We start from the raw sequence: 17,380 nt of genomic DNA, 5'->3' as shown, positions 1-17,380 counted from the left end.
CCGTGTTTGGAGGAATAGAAGGATGAGTACAACCCCAAGAACACCATCCCAACCGTGAAGCATGGAGGTGGAAACATCATTCTTTGGGGATGCTTTTCTGCAAAGGGGACAGACGACTGCACCGTATTGAGGGGAGGATGGATGGGGCCATGTATCGCGAGATCTTGACCAACAACCTCCTTCCCTCAGTAAAGCATTGAAGATGGGTCGTGGCTGGGTCTTCCAGCATGACAACGACCCGAAACACACAGCCAGGGCAACTAAGGAGTGGCTCCGTAAGAAGCATCTCAAGGTCCTGGAGTGGCCTAGCCAGTCTCCAGACCTGAACCCAATAGAAAATCTTTGGAGGGAGCCGAAAGTCCGTATTGCCCAGCGACAGCCCGAAACCTGAAGGATCTGGAGAAGGTCTGTATGGAGGAGTGGGCCAAAATCCCTGCTGCAGTGTGTGCAAACCTGGTCAAGAACTACAGGAAACGTATGATCTCTGTAATTGCAAACTAAGGTTTCTGTACCAAATATTCAGTTCTGCTTTTCTGATGTATCAAATACTTATGTCATGCAATAAAATGCAAATTAATTACTTAAAAATCATACAATGTGATTTTCTGGATTTTTGTTTTAGATTCCGTCTCTCACAGTTGAAGTGTCCCTATGATAAAAATGACAGACCTCTACAGCTTTGTAAGTAGGAAAACCTGCAAAATTGTCAGTGTATCAAATACTGTTCTCCCCACTGTAGATGGCATAGGTCAGGAATATGTCATATTTTATTCAACGGGTGGGTTTAATCCTGAATGCTGATTGGTTAAAATTCCAGCCGGTGTCTTCCGCAAGTTACCACCGGCTAAATCTATGACGTTAAAATGCCTATTTACTCTGCGCAATCCACCTCTCATTAGCCCAGACAAGCAATTTCTAAACTTGATCTCCACTATAAAAAGCATCTCACTATTCCTTTTAGACTAACATTTAGTTTTCCACAGCAAGAGATTTGTATAAATATTGCTGTCTGTCTCTTTGACATTTACAGCATTGTATCAATATTCAAATTCGATCTCCAGCTGTCCCATAGTAATGAACGTGTTGTGAGTCGGGACGAGACAGGCAGGCAGCGTTTCCCAACCATTCGGAGTCATGAATCAGCTGCATAATATTTATGGATATATACAAAGAAATTTTAATTGAAAAAAGGTACAAGAAATGAATTGCAGCTAGTTTGCAGTCTTTCCAGCTTCAGTTTTAAGTGATTATGTTAGCTGTGTTGTTGGCTAGCTTCTCTGAACAACAGTGTCCTGACGAGAGAGCACATGATCTATGCCAGGCGAAATCGCGCCTCATTAGCTCATTGTTATGGATGTATCCAAATAAATGTCTCAAGAAAACAGCTTAAACAAATCAAATCAAATCAAGTTGTTTTATATAGCCCTTCGTACATCAGCTAATATCTCGAAGTGCTGTACAGAAACCCAGCCTAAAACCCCAAACAGCAAGCAATGCAGGTGTAGAAGAACGGTTGCTAGGAAAAACTCCCTAGAAAGGCCAAAACCTAGGAAGAAACCTAGAGAGGAACCAGGCTATGAGGGGTGGCCAGTCCTCTTCTGGCTGTGCCGGGTGGAGATTATAACAGAACATGGCCAAGATGTTCAAATGTTCATAAATGACCAGCATGGTCAAATAATAATAATCACACTGGTGTCGAGGGTGCAACAGGTCAGCACCTCAGGAGTAAATGTCAGTTGGCTTTTCATAGCCGATCAATAAGAGTATCTCTACCGCTCCTGTGGTCTCTAGAGAGTTGAAAACAGCAGGTCTGGGACAGGTAGCACGTCCGGTGGACAGGTCAGGGTTCCATAGCCGCAGGCAGAACAGTTGAAACTGGAACAGCAGCAAGGCCAGGTGGACTGGGGACAACAAGGAGTCATCATGCCCGGTAGTCCTGACGCGTGGTCCTAGGGCTCAGGTCCTCCGAGAGAGAGAAAGAAAGAGAGAAGGAGAGAATTAGAGAGAGCATACTTAAATTCACACAGGACACCGGATAAGACAGAAGTACTCTAGATATAACCAACTGACCCTAGCCCCCGACACATAAACTACTGCGCATAAATACTGGAGGCTGAGACAGGAGGGGTCAGGAGACACTGTGGCCCCATCCGATGATACCCCCGGACAGGGCCAAACAGGAAGGATATAACCCCACCCACTTTGCCAAAGCACAGCCCCCACACCACTAGAGGGATATCTTCAACCACCAACTTACAATCCTGAGACAAGGCCGAGTATAGCCCACAAAGATCTCCACCACAGCACAAACCAAGGGGGGGCGCCAACCCAGACAGGAAGATCACGTCAGTAACTCAACCCACTCTAGTGACGCACCCCTCCTAGGGACGGCAGAAAGAGCACCAGTAAGCCAGTGACTCAACCCCTGTAATAGGGTTAGAGGCAGAGAATCCCAGTGGAGAGAGGGAACCGGCCAGGCAGAGACAGCAAGGGCGGTTCGTTGCTCCAGAGCCTTTCCGTTCACCTTCACACTCCTGGGCCAGACTACACTCAATCATATGACCTACTGAAGAGATAAGTCTTCAGTAAAGACTTAAAGGTTGAGACCGAGTCTGGCTCTCTCACATGGGTAGGCAGACCATTCCATAAAAATGGAGATCTATAGGAGAAAGCCCTGCCTCCAGCTGTTTGCTTAGAAATTCTAGGGACAATTAGGAGCCTGCGTCTTGTGACCGTAGCGTACGTGTAGGTATGTACGGCAGGACCAACTCGGAAAGATAGGTAGGAGCAAGCCCATGTAACGCTTTATAGGTTAACAGTAAAACCTTGAAATCAGCCCTTGCCTTAACAGGAAGCCAGTGTAGGGAAGCTAGCACTGGAGTAATATGATCAAATTTCTTGGTTCTAGTCAGGATTCTAGCAGCCGTATTTAGCACTAACTGAAGTTTATTTAGTGCTTTATCCGGGTAGCCGGAAAATAAAGCATTGCAGTAGTCTAACCTAGAAGTAACAAAAGCATGGATACATTTTTCTGCATCATTTTTGGACAGAACATTTATGATTTTTGCAATGTTACGTAGATGGAAAAAAGCTGTCCTTGAAACAGTCTTGATATGTTCGTCAAAAGAGAGATCAGGGTCCAGAGTAACGCCGAGGTCCTTCACTGTTTTATTTGAGACGACTTTACAACCATCAAGATTAATTGTCAGATTTAACAGAAGATCTCTTTGTTTCTTGGGACCTAGAACAAGCATCTCTGTTTTGTCCGAGTTTAAAAGTAGAACGTTTTCAGCCATCCACTTCCTTATTTCTGAAACACATGCTTCTAGCGAGGGCAATTTTGGGGCTTCACCATGTTTCATTGAAATGTACAGCTGTGTGTCATCCGCATAGCAGTGAAAGTTAACATTATGTTTTCGAATGACATCCCCAAGAGGTAAAATATATAGTGATGCAAATGAAGTTACTTTGTAATTCTGGCTGCACTTTTTGACGTGACTAAGTTAGCCGTAGTTGGCTAGCTAGCAAGCAAGGGATAAGAATGTTGCCAGCTAGTATGGCAATGGAACATTTAGAATGAACATCCATTGATACAGAACAAAAAGACTGAACGACTGGTTTGTGTCTCTAGCAACCGAACTAATAGAGCGAGCGACCAGCCGGCTTGGGTAGCAACTCTAGATTTGTGTCGGGACTATATCTTGTGGAAGGATGAATAAATTCATCAAAATAACTTTTTAATTCAAGTATTAAATCATTATTTGAATATGTTGGTAACTCGACTTTGTCTCAGACCTAACAACACCCGTGCCAATATATCCTCCAAACACTGGCCTCGAGGGCATCATCACTTAAATGGTGGTGATAATGTGATAGATAACATGTAATAACCTGTCATGCCCATCTATTGCTAGCAGGTCTACTGGGTCTCTCTGTGTCAGTAGTGGTGCGTGGCTAAAATTACTGGGATGCCAGAAAGATAATGCCATATTATCACCTAAGTGTTCTGATAATTGCGTTGTTTGATCTGTAACCTGTTAGTTTATATGCCTTGCGACCGTGATCTATAGGTCTAAAGGCCGAGACCATAAGAAGACGTTGGCAGAATACATTCAATCACACCTTTTGTTTCGTCACAAAACTGGAGAGCAACCGCTGTCCGTTGAAGTCCACAAAACATATTGCATGTAACAGTTACATGACCTACAGCATGGTCAAGCAAGTTTTAATGTTTCCGACATTTTCGGACCACTAAACAACTATTGATTTAGAACCACGGAGAGTTACCGCAAGTCGCAAAGTAAACAGGCGCTGCCTCCACTATTTCCAGCACCATTTCAACATCATAAAATCACCTATGCGTAGTCTAATACAGTGTCAACTAAATGATGCCAAAAACGATTTAGTCCGTTCAACTTAAGCTTAATATGTAGCTGTCTATGGTTCTGATTTCTGTGTGTTGAACAGAAACAGGGGTACAGTTAATAAATGAATGGTTGGATCAGAATCACCAATATATTAATTGACCAGTACGGAGAATTAAGTAAAACCACAAGCCCAAATAACTATCGCCATACATGGCTAATTTAGGAATGAGCCTATTTTAGCTAGCCACCGGAAGACCACAACACAACGAGATGGAACAATTCAAGTTGTTTCTCTCAGTGATGTATGCTGTCGTTGCGATTTGATAGGAATGACGCCAAATCCAAACTGGCTTCCCTTGACACTTTTTATTTTGGTGCACCAGGACCATTCACAGTTGAGCTCACTCAGTTTAGCTCAATGGTGATTGGCTCTTATTTCATACTTTTTTTGTCAAGGGCTCGCTGGCTTTCCTTGCATTCAATGCTACAGGCGGCAACAATGTCATACTCTTTTAGACCAGACAGCATCAGATAGATGGCTTACACATACAGAGACAGAGGGGTGCTGTTTTGCTCGTTCGGATGCTTTCTCCGGTGAGACGCATTCAACCTCTTGCGAATTGAATGAAAATGATAAAACACAGAGAGACTATAAAGATGCATTATTTTATGTTTTTATATTTTTTCTTGGGTACATTTCTTGGGGAAGCTTGGCTTTCCTTGACATCCATGAATACAAGCTGCTGGCTTGTGTGTCGTCTCTGTCTCATCTTCCCCAGTTTGTCCCTGACCAGTCAGTTGGTGAAGACTCTGCTGTATAACTTCATCAGACAGGAGAAGTGTCCGCCTCCTGCCACACACATCTTTGAACAGCAGTCTGACAGAGGAGGCCTGCTCTACGGACTTGCCTCGGGAGTAGCAAGTAAGTAACGACAGGTGCACAGACAGACAGGCAAATTACTTATACACACATATACAGTACCTGTCAAAAGTTTGGACACTTACTCATTCAAGGGTTTTTCTTTATTTTTACTATTTTCTACATTGTAGAATAATAGTGAAGGCATCAAAACTTTGTAATAACACATATGGAATCATGTAGTAACCAAAATAGTGTTAAACAATACAAATATATTTTATATTTGAGATTCTTCAAAGTAGCCACCCTTTGCCTTGATGACAGCTTTGCACACTCTTGGCATTCTCTCAACCAGCTTCACCTGGAATGCTTTTCCAACAGTCTTGGAGGAGTTCCCACATACAGTATATGACCGACCAGCTCAAATCGGTCTTATGTAGCAACATTTTAAATTGTTTTTTACATTGGATAAAAGTAGAGACTCAGGGCTACAAAATGGTATATCATACACTACAGTAGGGGAACATTGGGGGGAAAATTCTGTACTTGGAAACTCACTTTTGAGTTCACTTTTGCTATTTTCTTGGCTAGCTATAGCCTAATGTTAGCTAGCTAACATTGTACCTGGTTGGTTAGCTACCTGCAGATTCATGCTGTGTAGTAACGTCATGAGTTGGGATTATGGTTCATTGTTTACCAGGCTGGCTGGCTACACCTGGTAAACACCTTAACCAAATACATTGAAACTCATTGTTTCACAAATCCTGACATTTAATCCTAGTAAAAAGTCACTGTCTTAGGTCAGTTAGGATCACCACTTTATTTTAAGAATGTGAAATGACAGAATAATAGTAGAGTGATTTTATTTAGCTTTTATTTCTTTCATCACATTCCCAGTGGGTCAGAAGTTTACATACACTCAATTAGTATTTGGTAGCATTGCCTTTAAATTGTTTAACTTGGGTCAAACATTTCGGGTAGCCTTCCACAAGCAATTTTGGCCCATTCCTCCTGACAGAGCTGGTGGAACTGAGTCAGGTTTGTAGGCCTCCTTGCTCGCACACGCTTTTTCAGTTCTGCCCACAAATTCTCAATAGGATTGAGGTCAGGGCTTTGTGATGGCTACTCCAATACCTTGCCTTTGTTGTCCTTAAGCCATTTTACTACAACTTTGGAAGTATGCTTGGGGTCATTATCCATTTGGAAGCACCATTTGCGACCAAGCTTTAACTTCCTGACTGATGTCTTGAGATGTTGCTTCAATATATCCACATAATATTCCTACCTCATGATGCCATCTATTTTGTGAAGTGCACGAGTCCCTCCTGCAGCAAAGCACCCCCACAACATGATGCTGCCACCCCCATGCTTCACGGTTGGGATGATGTTCTTCGGCTTGCAAGCCTCCCCCTTTTTCCTCCAAACATAACAATGGTCATTATGGCCAAACAGTTCTATTTTTGTTTCATCAGACCAGAGGACATTTCTCCAAAAAGTACGATCTTTGTCCCCATGTGCAGTTACAAAGCATAGTCTGGCTTTTTTATGGCGGTTTTGGAGCAGTGGCTTCTTCCTTGCTGAGCGGCCTTTCAGGTTATGTCAATATAGGATTTGTTTTACTGTGGATATATAGATACTTTTGTACCTGTTTCCTCCATCATCTTCACAAGGTCCTTTGCTGTTTTTCTGTGATTGATTTGCACTTTTCGCACCAAAGTACGTTCATCTCTAGGAGACAGAACGCGTCTCCTTTCTGAGCGGTATGACAGCTGCGTGCTCCCATGGTGTTTATATTTGCGTACTATTGTTTGTACAGATGAATGTGGTACCTTCAGGCGTTTGGAAATTGCTCCCAAGGATGAACCAGACTTGTAGAGGTCTACAATTTTTTTTCTGAGGTCTTGGCTGATTTCTTTTGATTTTCCCATGATGTCAAGCAAAGAGGCACTGAGTTTGAAGGTAGGCCTTGAAAAACATCCACAGGTACACCTCCAATTGACTCAAATGATGTCAATTAGCCTATCAGAAGCTTCTAAAGCCATGACATAATTTTCTGGAATTTTCCAAGCTGTTTAAAGGCACAGTCAACTTGGTGTATGTAAACTTCTGACCCACTGGAATTGTGATACAGTGAAATAATCAGTCTAAACAATTGTTGGAAACATTTCTTGTATCATGCACAAAGTAGATGTCCTAACCGACTTGTCAAAACTCTAGTTTGTTAACAAGAAATTTGTGGAGTGATTTGAAAAACGAGTTTTAATGATTCCAACCTAAGTGTATGTAAACTTCCGACTTCAACTGTACATGTCTTAAAAAAAGACTCCACTATCCAAGTTACCATTTCGGGTGCAGTCGTATATTCAGCTAACGTTAGCTAGCTAGCTAACAGTAAACCTTTACTTGAAATGAAACCACTTTCTGTCAAAATTAGATATGTGTAATCTCTGAAAATGTAGCTAGCTAGACTGTCTTACCCATATACATCGTTCATGGATGGACGCGTCTCCTGTCGGATGCCATGGTTGCTCTTAGTTTGAAGATGTAATCCGGAGACAAATGTTTTCTCCATCTCCCTTAGCTATCATACTCGAATTCCACTCATTACAAAACTCGGTCCTCCAGAAAGTGGACACTTATGCAGTTTTACTACACAATGCGTAAAAATAAACAAAGCAGCGTTAGACAGGATTACAAAGACATACTGACCAGCTCAAATAGACAGAAGTGAGCATTTTATATTAATAAAATGGTTTACTTTCAAACGGCTTGCCTGTGAAGTAGTGACCCGCGACATTTGCCTAGTTTCCTGGAACGGGTCACATATGCTGAGCACCCGTTGACTGCTTTTCCTTCACTCTGCGGTCCAACTCATCCCAAACCATCTCAATTGGGGTGAGGTCGGGTGATTGTGGAGGCCAGGTCATCTGATGTAGCACTCCATCACTCTCCTTGGTCAAATAGCCCTTACACAGGCTGGATGTGTGTTTGATCATTGTCCTGTTGAAAAACAAATGATTGTCCCACTAAGCGCAAACCAGATGGGATGGCGTATCACTGCAGAATGCTGTGGTAGCCATCCTGGTTAAGTGTGTCTTGAATTCGAAAAAATCACATACAGTGGCACCAGCAAAGCACCTCCACACCATCACACGTCCTGCACCATGCCTCCTCCATCCGTTCACCTTTTTTGCGTCTCACAAAGACACGATGGTTGAATATTTCGACTCATCAGACCAATGGACAGATTTCCACTGGTCTAATGTCCATTGCTCGTGTTTCTCTGCCCACGCAAGGCTCTTCTTCTTATTGATGTAAATTAGTAGTGGTTTATTTGCAGCAATTCGACCATGAAGGCCTGATTCACGCACTCTTCTCTGAACAGTTGATGTTGAGATGTGTCTGTTACTTAAACTCTGAATCATTTATTTGGGCTGCCCTTGACTGACCTTAATGTCTTAAAGTAATGATGGACTATCATTTCTCTTTTGCTTATTTGAGCGGTTCTTGCCATAATATGGACTTGGTCTTCTGTCTACCATCCCTACCTTGTGACAACACAACTGATTGGCTCAAACGCATTAAGAAGGAAAGAAATTCCACAAATTAACTTTTTACAAGGCACACTTGTTAATTGAATTGCATTCCAGGTGACTACCTCATGAAGCTGTTTGAGAGAATGCCAAGAGTGTGCAGAGCTGTCAAGGCAAAGGGTGGCTACATTGAAGAACCTCAAATATAAAATATTTTGATTTGTTTGACACTTTTTTTGGTTACTACATGATTCCAAATGTGTTATTTCATAGTTTTAATGTCTTCACTATTATTATACGATGTAGAAATTAGTCAAAATAAAGAAAAACCCTTGAATGAGTAGGTGTCCACACTTTTGACTGGTACTGTGTACACACACACTCACTGATGTTGTATTATTTTCGGTGAACACCTGGGTCTGTACAAGAAATTATAAGTAAAGTTTGATCTGAGAGCGCCAGGAAATGACGTTATCTAAAAAGCCCTGTTACGGCCTTACGGCCTTTTTATACTTTGCCTCGTCTCGTCTGAACAGAAGTCGCGTAAATCACAGGATTAGTTTTACATCCCATCATTTCAACATTTTAAAATGTAATCGTACTGATGTAAGACTCTCTTGGACATATTAGTAGAGGACAGACAGCGCCGGCATGACTGTACTGAATCTGTGTCTCCATCATCCAGAGAGTGCAAGGATGCATTTCATTTTAATGAACAGCCCTGAGACTCTGTCAGACTCTGTGTTGCCTGTTTTACTTCCTGATTTTCCAGGAACAGACCAAGACAGTGATGTCAGACCTCTCGTCTCTCTTTGGATCTATTTATCATCTTTGGTCGGAAGTGGGAGTGGGCACTTCGTGTTGAAGTCATTGGTGTTCCAAAAATGACACTGCAATGGTATTTTGTATCAATTTCCAATCATAGCCAGTAGTCACTGATGAATAAGGGGGTATTTTGTGCATTGAATAACTACACGCCATAACTCCCCTACAGGGACACACACTCCCGCCCTATGTGTAAGGTATTGTCCGACTAATCCCCACAATCGTTGTCATTGCTATAGTCTGCCATTTCTAAACACTGCCCACACACACAGGAGTCGGGGTTGCTAGGGCAACCAAGACACTCGACAACCCTCTCGTATTTTATCCTCAAGAAGCCTTCCCCCACTGTGATGGAACAATATATCTGTTTTGGAGACCTCTTTGGCGGATGGAGATTCATTATATATTTTATCAATTAACTTAATGACTGTGGTATAGCTGCCTTTGTTTTGAATTGGGGTTTTCCTGTTTATAGTTAGATTTTGTGGAGTCCTCACTCTCTGTGATACCAGGGTTGTATCCCAAATGGCACCCTATTCCCTACATAGTGCACTTTTTTTTATACTATCGACCTATGGGCCCTGGTCAAAAGTAGTGCACTAAATAGGGAATAGGATGCCATTTTGGGACATATCCTGTTTTAATGGGAAGTCGTGAAGTACTGTAGCAGAGTAAACAATGGTCCCTTAGAGTCAGATGACTGCCTGTTGTGTTTTAACTGTGGGAATTTCTCAGTGCCATGGATGTGGCTGGTTAGGTCTCTGAGAGACACACACACACACACACACACACACACACACACACACACACACACAGCTACATGACCTTCTCTTCCTCTGATGCTGGATGTAGCCTGTGATAAAAAGATAACCAGTCATAATAAATGTTTTGCTGGCCAGGAACAGCCAGGGGAATCTAGAAAGCCTGTCATGGCCAAACCACAGCCTGGATGTCCAGGGCCAGCTGTCTCACTGTCTCTCTGTCTCTGTGGGATTGGGGCTGTGGGTCACGGCCTAGAGCTCAATGCTACTTGGACAGATATGAGATTTATCTATAATTTACTGGTAGTAAAAATAAATAAAGAGATCACATGAAGATAGACAGGAGAGCATTGCTGAATGGAAGAAAGGGGTTTACCTTTTCTGTAGTGTTTTGTGACAAGACAGGGAGCTTTGTTAGCGAGGTGGATGTTTTTCTTTATCGCTCAGCTTCTCACTTCTCTGATTCTCCACTTCTGCGTTTCCCGCTTCACTCCACTTAGTACACAAGGCCCTTCACAGGCCACTAAAGGCTGCTGGGTAGGGTTCAGCGGGAGGTTAGACGTCTGTTTTACTACGACTGTGATGTGGTTGTCTCACCTAGCTATCTTAAGATAAATGCACTAATTGCATGTCTCTCTGGATAACAGCGTCTGCTGAATGAATGACATGTTTAAAAAATGTGTGTCTATCCATCTGTGCGCCAGAATGAGGGCCAGGCCTTGATATTGTTCCATAATGTCTCCCATTCACAGACGGTACGATAGAGTGCTGTGTGCTCGTAGATAGGACAGGGCAGCTCCCCTCGATCTATCAGACAGTCCACACTGTAGTCTACCCGGTACAGATCAGACATGACACATAAGGAAGGCTGTGTGTGCTCAGAGACAGATTTAGAGACCGAGAAAGAGTCCTGTTCCAACCAGACTAGACAGGTGTTTGTACTTTATGATGTTAGTGTCTTCGTTACTTAGTTTCTTTGTCTGCTTTTTTTTGTGCGTCTTCATGCACATCCTCCTCTCCCATTCTACCGTACAATGGCATCATTCTACGATTGGCAGCTAGCTAAATCAGTTTACTGCATGCCAAGGCTACAGCTAACTACAGTCTACAATGCATCCTGATTGTAAATCAAACTTTAGTACCCTACTCACACTGATGTCTTTATATAGGACAACAAGCCTGTTCTGTCCGACAGCCAAGCCGAAGAATGAAGGGTGTTTGTACAGCAGTGTGCAGCATGTAGTCCCCTGGACAATTAAAGAGGATGTGGAGGTGTTAACACTAACAGGGGACTAGGCTGGCCTATTCCCCCTTTAGAGTCGATGTCCGAGGAAAATTCTATTTAGCGTAATAAAACCGATACGCATCGGCCACCGATTCAAATGTCTGGAATACGAGTGCATCGGTCCGCAAACCGATCCAAATATGGTGGGGGTGAAATGCAAAGTTGTGATATACTGCACACTGAGTATACAAAACATTAATAACACCTGCTCCATCATGACAGACTGACCAGGTGATCCCACTTGATAAATCTACTTCAATGAAATGAAGGAGAGGAGACAGGTTAAAATAAGGATTTTTTAGCTTTGAGACATTTATTTTTTTATTTTACCTTTATTTAACTAGGCATGTCAGTTAAGAACAAATTCTTATTTTCAATGACGGCCTAGGAACAGTGGGTTAACTGCCTTGTTCAGGGGCAGAACGACAGATTTGTACCTTGCCGGCTCGGGGATTTGATCTTGCAACCTTTCGGTTACTAGTCCAATGCTCTAACCGCTAGGCTACGCTGTCGCCCCACTACACTACACGACACATTGTACACTAAGGACCTGGGGAAGACTTGCAGGGGAGAGGAGAAGAATGAGCCTATTTGAAAGCTAGAAAGAAATCGTGACATCTTGTATTTTTTTAAAGTAGCTTTAATGCTAGAAAATATTGGAGATCTCTGGTTTAGTTTAATATTGGCATGTTGTGCTCTCCTGCGCCGCCTCCACTTCCTGGTCTCACTCTCTCTCACTCTCTCTCACACACACACACACACACACACACACACACACACACACACACACACACACACATAGTCCTGCTGCTCCATGGGGAAGCTAGGCCTGTGATTGTAGCGGAGGAGCAGGAAGGAAATCCTTTCAGGGAACAGGAAGAGGCCAGGGACCGCCACTGAGCACTCTCTCTGTGGAGGACTGGAGAATTCTTCCTACTCCCAGTGAAAGATCCCATTTCATAATGAAAGGAAGACACGGCAAACCGTCAGAGGCCAAATCAAGCAAAGGGAAATGAAATAAATAACATTGTTGTGATCGTGAGGATGTCACAATGATCTTATGTATCTCTATAGATATACCAGGACACAGGGCCCTGTTGGAGAGCATGACGGAGAGCAAGAGTGGTAGGAGAAGAGGGGGATGAAACCAACTGGAGGGAAATATATTAAAGAAAGAGATGAGATACAACCATGGTCAATCATAGAAGAGAGAGAGGGGGCGAGCGGCCGTGCCAATGGCCAAAGTGAGACTGAGGGAGTGAGAGGCTGTCTAAATGGGGGGGGGGGGGGAGAACCATTGTCAAACAAACAAGAGAAGGGGGGCCCTTGACCAGCGGGAGAGTCTGCGTGTGTCTGAATGGAATGGCGGTCATCGGTTTCCCACAGATAAGTGCTCTTTGTTGGTGGCAGACGCCTATCAGCGGGCCATCAGCAGCCGGCCTGTCTCTGTCTGTGTCTCTGACGTGTGTGTGTGTGTGTGTGTGTGTGTGTGTGTGTGTGTGTCAGTGTGTAGCGAGCTACTGCCTGACTGTGTGATCAGAGGTCTGAGTTATGCCCTGACCCCTCTCTAATCCCCAAGAGCCTCAGTGTCTGCTACTGCCTCATCTCCTCCCCACACGCACACACACACACTGATAGATAGACGCCATATCGGATGTTGGCTGACTAGTCATGTCCACAACTGGGACAGATCGTCCCCTCAACTGGATGAGCACAGATTAGAGACTGCCCGGGGGCGTCCACATTGGAACAAAGTGTGTAATGTGGCAGAAACGGCCAACATGGCTTGGAGGCCTGGGCAGACAGACAGACGGGTTTGGTCAAGGCTCTCTATCGAATTGTTGTGATCACATGTGTGACTCAGCGATGTGTGACTATGTCACAATGCGCCCTTCGTCTCTGCTCTGTAGATGGGATGGGGCCTGGATGGATGGACAGACAGACTCACTGCTTTGTTTCTGTTTGATGCATTGTTTTCCCTCTTCAAGGTAGGGCCAATTTCCCCACTACTTATTCACTCCCAGTCCCAGCATGATAGCATGATCCCGTTTCACATGGCACCACAGGACAGAGAGTGTGTGTGATCTTTAGCCCTGTGCCTGTGTGATCTTCAGTGGGGTATTCCCAGGAAGTCTGTCAGCCATCCAACCACTCAGTCAGACAGTCAATCACTTAGCCTGCCTACAGTCAGTCAGGCTGTCTGTAGGCAGGGCGGTAGCCAACATATTCATCTATTCATCAAACCAGTTTTATATCAGCCCTCTTATTTGTCTCCATGGGAGAGGAAAGAGAGCTTTGAAGCCACCCAACCAACTGGATTGTAATTTCCCTTTTACTGTACTGTCATTATCATTATGTTCCAACGCTCTGGGCAAAATGTCAATCTTAAGGTGATTCCAGACCGACAAATGGCTTAGTTTCCAGTGAAAACTGTTGCAAACTCTTACCAACACCAGTTGGAAAACGGTTTGGCTAAATCCATGCACGGTAACATACAATGGCATTGACACCGTTGATCGCAGTTGCTCCGTTTCTTTTTGTACTCTGTGCATTGAGTCGTCGTCATCACTTGTGGCAGGGAGTAGCCTTCGTCATTTGTTAAACACGCCGTCCTGTATGCTGTCTGTTGTAGTTCATCTGTACTCAAACGTTGTCTCCCCACATACCATTGGTAGCAGTTGCTCCACTTCCTTTTATTTTTGAGTTACTACCAGTGGTGTCAGTGGAGTTTTGTAATCTGTTTAGCATAGCATGCCTCCTGTCCAGTATTCCAAAAGCTACCACATCCTCCCTCCCACACACACACACACACACACACACACACGCTCGCTCCTCAGCCCACCCCGTCCTGGCAGCCTGCCTGGGTTCTCCAAAAACAGACCATGGCTCCGATAAAGCGTTGCTCGAGTATACCACTTTTATGCCTCAAGATTGTTTTTCTGGCTGGCTTTTGCGTCTGTTGTGGGGATTTGCACCCTGTCTACAGTAGGCCTGGGCCTGTCTGCCCCGACCCGTCCCCGCTCTCTTTCCTAGTCCCTGCCTGGGCACCCTGTCTGCTGTCTGCCTCGACGCAGCCCGGTCTCTTTCCATGTCTCGGTACCCTGTCTACAGTACGCCTGGGCCTGTTTGCTGGGACATTCAGAGACTTGTCTCGAAGCCTCTCCTGCATTGTCTTGGCTGTGTGCTCAGGGTCGTTATCCTGTTGGAAGGTGAACCTTCGCCCCAGTCTGAGGTCCTGAGTGCTCTGGAGCAGGTTTTCATCAAGGATCTCTCTGTACTTTGCTCCGTTCATCTTCCCTCTAATCTCCCAGTCCCTGCCGCTGAAAAACATCCCCACAGCATGATTCTGCCTTCGCCGTGCTTCACCGTAGGGATGTTGCCAGGTTTCCTCCAGACTTGGCATTCAGGCCAAAGAGTTCAATCTTGGTTTCATCAGACCAGAGAATCTTGTTTCTCATGGTCTGAGAGTCCTTTAGGTTCCTTTTGACAAACTCCAAGCGGGCTGTCATGTGCCTTTTACTGAGGAGTGGCTTCCATCTGGCCACTACCATAAATGCCTGATTGGTGGAGTGCTGCAGAGATGGTTGACCTTCTGGAAGGTTCTCCCATCTCCACAGAGGATCTCTGGAGCTCTGTCAGAGTGACCATTGGGTTCTTGGTCACCTCCCTGACCTAGGCCCTTCTCCCTCAATTGCTCAGTTTGGCCGGGCGGCCAGCTCTAGGAAGAGTCTTTTTCGATGTATTTTTTTTCTCCCCAATTTCGTGGTATCCAATTGGTAGTTACGGTCTTGTCCCATCGCTGCAACTCCCATACGGACTCGGGAGAGGTGAAGGTCGAGAGCCGTGCGTCCCCGAAACACAACCAAGCCGCACTGTTAGGAAGAGTCTTGGTGGTTCCAAACTTCTTCCATTTAAGAATGATGGAGCCCGCTGTGTTCTTGGAGACCTTCAATGCCGCAGACATTTTTTGGTACCTTTCCCCAGATCTGTGCTTCTATACAATCCCGTCTTGGAGCTCTATGGACAATTCCTTCTACCTCATGGCTTGGTTTTTGCTCTGACAAGCACTGTCAACTGTGGGACCTTATATAGACAGGTATGTGCCTTTCCAAATCATGTTGAATCAATTGAATTTACCACAGGTGGACTTTAATCAAGTTGTAGAAACATCTCAAGGATGATCAATGGAAATAGGATTCACCTGAGCTGTGTGTCATAGCAAAGGGTCTGAATACTTATGTAAAACAAGGTTTTTGTTTTTTATATTTTCTCAAATTAAAAATACTTTTTTGCTTTGTCATTATGGGATATTGTGTCGATTTTTACGGGGTTTTTTTATTAATCAATTTTAGAATATGGCTGTAACGTAACAAAATGTGGAAAAAGTCAAGGGGTCTGAATACTTTCCGAATGCACTGTATGTGTGTCGGCAGTCGTCACAGCATTGTACGTTCTGCTGTGTGTATGTTTCTCTTAACGTTGGTAAATGTATTGGTGTGTGTGCATATTTTTCCTGTTGTTGGTAAATCAGCACGCCTTCAGACCTCACGACGTCTGTCTTTAAGCTGCTGGCCCTCCTCCACCATGTCCTAATTCATTTACTCTACTGAAAATAAAACTAAGACTGGAAATAAATAACCAGCACAATCTGTCTGTTCTGTTCCTCTCAAACACACACACACACACACACATTATTATTTTCTGTCCCTGTCTGCTCCCCTCTCCCTCCCTTTCATGTTTCCAGTCAGAATGACTTGTTCCAGGAAGCTAGGGTTTGAGAAATTCCCCCTGACCCTCTTTTTGGGCCTCATTTATCAATCGTGTGCATAACAAATTTGCGTGTAAATGTTTTGTAGGATTTCAGCATTTGTGAAAGGTTTAGGAGCTCAAATTGTTAAACCATTTAGGGTGTAAGAAACGTGATAACTCTTGTGTGGGAGGGAGCTGTTTGAGTGAGCTGGTTTGGAAGAGAGAGTGTAGGTAGCTTGAACAACAGGTAAACAAAACACTTCCAAGGTGTCAAACGTTGGATCAAATCTTGTGTGGGAGTTGTGAGAGTGTAGGCTGATGTGTTACTTTGCTGGTTCTGCTTTACTGACTGCCATCACTTGTTAACGTCATCTCATCTCCTCACAAGTCGTCCTCCGTTAGACTCACAACAGTGTAGATGCGATTGAGCAGACGTACAGTTGAAGTCAGAAGTTTACATACACTTATGATGGAGTCATTAAAACTTGTTTTTCAACCACACCACCAATTTATTATTATCAAACTATAGTTTTGGCAAGTCGGTTAGGACATCTCCTTTGTGCATGACAAGTAATTTTTCTAACAATTGTTTACAGACAGAATATTTCACTTATAATTCACTGTATCACAATTCCAGTGGGTCAGAAGTTTACATACACTAAATTGACTGTGCCTTTAAACAGCTTGGAAAAATCCAGAAAATTATATCATGGCTTTAGAAGCTTCTGATAGGCTAATTGACATCATTTGAGTCAATTGGAGGTGTACCTGTGGATGTATTTCAAGGCCTACTTCAAATTCAGCACCTCTTTGTTTGACATCATGGGAAAATCAAAAGAAATCAGCCAAGACCTCAGAAAAAAATTGTAGACCTCCACAAGTCTGGTTCATCCTTGGGAGCAATTTTCAAATGCCTGAAGGTACCGCATTTATCTGTACAAACAATAGTTTGCAAGTATAAACACCATGGGACCACGCAGCCGTCATACCGCTCAGGAAGG

The 17,380-nt window shown here is 43.9% G+C and overlaps 1 protein-coding gene across 2 annotated transcripts in view; it reads left to right on the top strand.

The window, feature by feature from the left end:
• dym (dymeclin) overlaps positions 1-17,380 on the top strand; it is a 143,447-nt gene that overhangs the window by 31,653 nt on the left and 94,414 nt on the right. For both annotated transcript variants that reach the window (XM_070440551.1, XM_070440548.1), the window contains exon 8: positions 5,147-5,289. In XM_070440551.1, coding sequence (XP_070296652.1) covers positions 5,147-5,289 — 143 coding nt within the window. The remainder of the gene's footprint in view (positions 1-5,146; positions 5,290-17,380) is intronic.

This window comes from Salvelinus sp. IW2-2015, linkage group LG4q.1:29 (genome assembly GCF_002910315.2).
Source record: "Salvelinus sp. IW2-2015 linkage group LG4q.1:29, ASM291031v2, whole genome shotgun sequence".
NCBI classification, from domain to species: Eukaryota; Metazoa; Chordata; class Actinopteri; order Salmoniformes; family Salmonidae; genus Salvelinus; species Salvelinus sp. IW2-2015.
This window is presented reverse-complemented; position numbering and strand designations above follow the sequence as displayed.